The sequence below is a fragment of the Humulus lupulus genome, chromosome 4, assembly GCF_963169125.1.
Source record: "Humulus lupulus chromosome 4, drHumLupu1.1, whole genome shotgun sequence".
Lineage (NCBI taxonomy): Eukaryota > Viridiplantae > Streptophyta > Magnoliopsida > Rosales > Cannabaceae > Humulus > Humulus lupulus.
Window position 1 is genome coordinate 171,853,823 of NC_084796.1, and position 6,422 is coordinate 171,860,244.

The 6,422-nt window shown below is 41.2% G+C and overlaps 1 protein-coding gene across 1 annotated transcript; it reads right to left on the minus strand.

The window, feature by feature from the left end:
* Window positions 1-1,461: 1,461 nt before the first annotated feature.
* On the minus strand, window positions 1,462-2,557 carry LOC133832666 (actin cytoskeleton-regulatory complex protein PAN1-like). The gene is made up of 3 exons (XM_062262978.1): window positions 2,195-2,557; window positions 1,945-2,082; window positions 1,462-1,806 (listed from the first exon to the last, which is right to left on the minus strand). Exons 1-3 carry the CDS (start codon window positions 2,555-2,557, stop codon window positions 1,462-1,464), a joined length of 846 nt encoding a protein of 281 aa, XP_062118962.1.
* Between the last annotated feature and the right edge of the window lie 3,865 nt (window positions 2,558-6,422).

Genomic DNA, 6,422 nt, shown 5'->3' on the forward strand with positions numbered 1-6,422 from the left:
ACATCAAGTACATCGTAGTGGCCGTCGATTACTTCACTAAATGGGCCGAAGCTGAGCCACTCGCAACCATAACGACCAAGAAAGTGCTGGATTTCGTAGTAAAAAACATCGTGTGTGGCTATGGATTCCCAAGAAAAATTGTCTCAGACAACGGCACCCAGTTTGATAGTGATCTGTTCTGTTCACAGATTTTTGCGAGCGGCATGGAATTATCAAGATCTTTTCTTCAGTCGCTCATCCCAAGAAAAGGGACAAGTAGAAGAAGACAATGAAACGCTAAAGGATACTCTGAAGAAAAGACTTGAGGAAGCGAAGGGGACATGGCTAGAGCAATTGCCTGAAGCCCTTTGGTCGTACAAAACTTCCCTTCAAACAGCAACATGCCATACTCCATTTTCCTTGGCCTATGGATATGAGGTTATGCTACCTGTTGAGTTAGATCTGTCATCGCACCGAAGAAAAACGTACGATCAAGGCTCCAATATCCAGGTGTTAATGGAATCTCTAGATTTGGTCGATGAAAAGCATGAGCAAGCCCAACTCTGAGTAGCAGTGTACCAGCAAAAGGTCGCCCGATATTTCAATTCTAAAGTACGCAAAAGAAAATTCAGTGTCAGAAATCTAGTATTTCGAAGGGTTTTCCTCAACACTCGCGACCAGGCTGCTGGAGTACTCGGGCCTAATTGGGAAGGACTGTACCAAATTGAAGAAGTCCTCCATCCATGCACTTACAAAATTTCTCGCTTAAATAGAGATCTCATTCCTCGCTATTGGAATGGAGAACACCTGCGCAAGTACTATCAATAAACAATTCTTCTTAAAGAATTGGCTTGTATTAATTTTACTTTTTACAAGTTATGAAAAAGGGTTGGTCATTTTATGTGACTGATCGCTTATAAGTGTAAGATCATTTTGTTGATCACTCGTACAGACATGTTTGTACATTTATTACGAGATTTAAAAGGGACTGTGCGTAGCCAGTCATTCTTGCCAACTATGGTATTTATTACAAGTATTTCCTCATTACGTGTGTTGATTTTCTATATTATCGTTTTAAATTCTCTACTCCGAGTAGAAATGTTCGAACAGTTTTTGGTCAAGGCAAGTGACCGAGGACCTAAAGCTCCTCAATCACTTGAGGGGCACATAAGGCATCTAGTAAGCAAAGCATATTGACAGGTATGTAAACACACGAGCAAAATAAGTGAAAGCATGCTACGGTACTTAGAGTATTTTTTAAAATTTTGTATTTTGATAAATCAAACCAAAGCGCTATGCTAAGTTCGGTCATGTGAACATATGTTATAATAAATGAAAGTATTATAATATCAAAAAAGAAACCTTTTACACCGCAAGCAGTTACTGTTCGAATGTAATTATCTTATTAAAAGTTAAAGCTGCCCATGCAGCAATAAAAATAATTGTTTTAAAGTAAAAAAAATATATATATAAACTTTATATTCATGAGGCAAGAGGGTCTTGTGGATTTTCCTGGTCGACTGCAGCTTCAGCTTCATTATCCACACCTTCAATGCCAGTGGCCAAAGAGATTTCGGGCGAGGCTGGGATCTTCACTTTTTCTTCTTCCGCCAAGCGAGCAACGCACTGGGCTATTTCAGTTTGCCTCATGCGCTCGGGGAGATAGCTGAAATTGGCCCCTTGATTGTGTTTCCAGAAATCATAGAAACACTTGGACGTGGCGCCCTTGTACCTCTCCAGATTGTTGGCATTGGCTTTTTCGAGATCCTTGATGCGAGCCTCCAACTTATCAGCCTCTTGCCTGCTCTCGATCAGGTCCGCCTCGAGCTTTTTGGCTTCGCAAAAATTGATAAGGTGAGACTCTTTGTACTTCGCCTTTGCCTCGAGAGCTTTGTCCAGAGCAGCCTATTTCTCCTTCATCTCCTCAGCCATTTTATATTTCTCCTCGAGCAATGCCGCATTTGCCTTCTGAGCCACCTCAAGCTGCTCGGCATATTTTGCTTCAACGGCCTTAAGCTCCTCAGCATGTCGTTGGTCGGATGACTTGGATTTATCAGTGATGACCCCCGAGCGGAGCCGGCTGGCAGTCACGGTCAGCATTGCCTACGATCAAAACAAAAGTTAAAATGACTATTATAGATAAAAAGATTGTGTCAACAGGAAGAGAACTTACACTGGCAAGCTCGTTTAGAGCACGGTTCAAGATCTAGTAGACATCCTTCGACTCTGTCCTCAGGATCCTTGTCATCCTTTCCTTGACTGATCTTAGAACGCGGCTGGATATGTCATCCCCTGTTTGAACAGGGGCTGCCGGCTGTGTTTGATCGACAGAAGCCGGTGGGGAAAGGGTGGACTCGACCGGTGTAGGCGGAGTTTGCTGCTCGAGGGGAGATGGAGGTGGTATTGTATTTTTCGAAGGATCCTCAGTGCAGGATTTCTTTGCTGGAGGGTCCTCAGTGCAGGATTTCTTTGCCGGAGGCTCTTCGCTACATTCCTCGCGATGCTGCCTACTCGCTTTCTTCTTACTTGCGGGAGCATCAGGCACACTGTAAAGATCAAACATATCTTTGGATGGCATGTCTGCAAGAAGGAAAATACACACAGTTAGATAGTACAAATAAGTGAGTATGCTATGACAAAGAAGGAAACAAAGGCAATTGTAAGTAAAATACCCAAGATATAATTATTAGTCACTACATTACTTACTAAACTACTACTACCCTCACTTACTGCTTGGAAGAAATCTGAATCTAAGTTTGGAATATACTTAAATTTGCCATCCCCATCAAATAAGTGACAGGGAATTGGCAAACTATCTAAGAGCGAGAGATCAGTACCGTTCTCATCCGAAGACTCGTCGATAGGTGAAAGGGATTCAGAAGCTTTCTTCTTTCCTTTTCCTGAAGGAGTAGGGGGAGCGGCCCCTCGCGGGGTGCTGGAGGATTCCCTGATTGTCACTCCAGTTAGTCTCCTCCTTTGAGGTTGCGACACATCTAGGTGCTTCTCGGGAATTTCCTCGCCGGTGGCACTCCCCACCATTAACTCCCTCACATCCTGGTGAGGGGCCAGAAGCCCGACCAGTCTCAGGTTGGCTTCAGTGACCATCTGTTTGACGCTGTTCTCTACGTCAATCATGCTGGCCAAGAGTGCTGCTCGGACTTCCATTTCTAGAGTAGGGGCCGATCGCAGCCATGGACCTGAAACTTGCTAAATCTCTAAGGGAAATGCGGATAAAATACAAGGAAAATAAACGACTAGGATAGCAAAGATATTACCTCCTTGGGTGAAGGTTAGGTTATTGGCGACCATGTTGGTAGTCAGAAAGTACTCCAGGTGGTACTTCCCCACATTGGAGATGAAGGTGGTCTCACTCAGAAAAGGTGCGGTTCGTTTCCCAGTGGCAAAAATGAAAAAACCCCGTATTTTCTTGGTTGGGGTTGGATTTGAGGTCGAACAGGTAGTTGACCTCGTGTGGCGTAGGCATAGACCACTTTTTATGACTGTAAATGATATAGAGTGCGGAAAGCATTCTATACCCATTCGGGGTTATTTGGAAAGGAGCAACACCAAAATAGTTGGCCACTCCTTGGAAAAAATGATGGAGAGGCAGGATCGCTCCTGCCTTAATATGAAACCACGACCAGGCGCTGAAGGCACCTCCAGGCAGGTTTGCCCGCTGGTCTTTGGTGGGTTGGAGTAAGGTTACCCCAGGAAGTCCGTACTTCCTGATATAATTGGCTATCATCCTGACCGTGATTTGGCTAGGAGGAGCAACGTACCATTCGATGGCTGGTCAAAGGACGTTTCGAAGTTAGGCTTGATTTTGGATTTCTAGATCAGGAGTATTTTCATCTCGACCACTGGTCGAAGGAATTTTAGCCCAAGGAGCAGGCTGATTTGAAGAAGGGTTGGATGATTTCTTTTTCTTGGCTGTAGACTTTACTCGACCCATGTTTTGAGGTGGGATCGAAGGATTACTTGGGGTGTTTCGAGAAAAAGGGATCTCTGGAATTAGTCGTGATGGTTGTTCTTCGTCCTCGAGCAGTTGGGCCAGCAGATCATCGTCAATTGGCCTCTCACCTCCCCACAGATCTTGCATGAAAATCTGCGAATAGAAAAGGGGAGATGAGAATCTAATGGCTAGAAGGATCAAGTTGTTTAAAAGTTGGAATAAGGTTGCTCGTGTATAAAATTTAAGCTTTTATACGACCAGCAACATTCTGACAAAAACCACTATATTTTAAGCGAACAGTTTGGAAAATGGATTAAAAAGCAGAAGTGAAAAGTTTTTCATGAAAAACTTTTCGACTCTGAAAGGGTTGGAAAAACATAGTTTATTCTACAAGCTTAGAAATTGAATTTTTACTTCGATTTCACGCTCTAAAGTTATAATCCTAACTACCCAACTACTTCATCGTCCCAGAAAAATGTTATTCTCCTACCAAATTTAGTGCAAATCAATATGCCCATTTACCCCCAAACAATTTCTTTCAAGAACATTCAAGAACTCAGGATACAAAACATATGTAAAATAGATATTGTATGGCATTTCAACGACTCAAAAGGTCGATAAAAGTACTTGGATAAAACATTGAAGCAAGTTTCTGAGACACTAGGTCGGTTGGCTGGGCAGAAACTCCGTGGAGTTCGTCTGAGGTTTTAGAGTTTTCTACGCCTTGTTCTTTAGTGTTCTTGAAGGGAAAGTGAAAAGTAAATAGTGAAAAATGATCCTGAGGGATTATTTATATTGATCGTAGCACTGTAAAACAGGTAATCATGGAATTACTTTTTTCAAGGCATGGGGAAATGCAATAGCCGTCAGAAATTTTTTTGGAAACTGAAAAGACATGATTAGTTGCCTTTTTTGAAAAGGCATGGGCAACTCTAACAGATTTGGTGGGGTATGCGAAAAGTTAGTTCCTAAGTTTACTTTATGCTGGTCGCAGTAAAATAAACTTGGGGGGCAAATGTTTACCCAAAAATGGCTCCTGATGACGTGGCAAGAAATTATTACACGTGGTTGGCACGTGGCAGCGTCAAAGTGAAGAGGTGTTGTTCGTCTATCGACCAGCTCCTTGTTTCTTCATCAGATCTCGCGATTAGATGCGACCAGCCTGGTCGCATACTTCGGTTTATTTCCTTTAAAGATATGTAATCTTATAAAAGCTACATTTATTATTTTTTCTTTATTGCCTTGATACGCTGATATTAAGGATAATTAAGGCCATTGGCCCATGTAACCCCCTTGAGCCTATAAATATGAATGAGATGGCTCAAGGAAGGGACTTTGGAACCTTTTTCTGAAGATTCATGAAAAGAGCATAGTGCGATTATCCACCAAAAAGTTGTAATTCTCCTAAGGCTTTTGAAAGTCAAAAACCCTAGTTCTTTGATCACGGCATTGGGATTCAACATCAATAATATCACTAAGTGGACGTAGGTTATTACCACACAGTTGGGGCCGAACCACTATAAATCACTTGTGTCATTTCTTTACCATTTGATTCCATTCTTGATTGTCTTCTTATTTCTTTGTCGTTATTCTGACTCCATGTCGTTGGCCAAATCGAAGGTAAACACACACACACACACACACACACACATATATATAGGAGAATTCTCCTATAGGGGCTTCACTTTAAGCCCTATCAGTGGGGCTCTCAGTGTTCTCAACCCGTGAACAGTTTTCGACACGATTTTTTTATGACCGTGTATATTGTAGCTATTTAGAGCATCTTGCAAATTTTTAGAAAATTCTGAATACTTTACAACACCGCAAACTAAGTTCAAACATGTTGTTGCACGCGTGATTAATTTTTTTTATGCGAATGGAAAACATGTTTGAACCTAATTTTCGGTACTGTAAACTATTCAGAGTTTTCTGAAAATTTGCAAGATGCTCTATATAGCTACAATATACATGGTCATAAAAAAAAAATGGCATCGAAAACAGTTCACAAGTTGAGAAACACTGAGAGCCCCACCCGTAGGGCTTAAAGTGAAGCCCCTATGAAAGAATTGTCCATATATATATATATATATACATCGCTACTTCAAGAATCCATATATGCACAGTTCTTACATGAATTGAAGTTGAACCATCACTAACAATACCAAAAGGAGTAATTGACCGAGGGGATGTATACAAATCAACCAATAATCCCAGTAACTTTTTTCATCCACACAACTTAAAAAATTGAGATTCTTATAACATGATGACATATTTCATACAAGAACATATTAAAATAACAATCCCATATATGGTCAAGCATAATATAATCAATTAAAGAAAAATAATTGGCATTCTCCGTTTCTTGTATACATGCCCATGCATCAGGTTAATCATAAATATTATAAACATCCAGCCAGCTAAAGTCTGAGACATATGTCTGTATAAAAGTTACATGAAACACAAGATTGCCAAACTTACTTAAGTCTAGTCT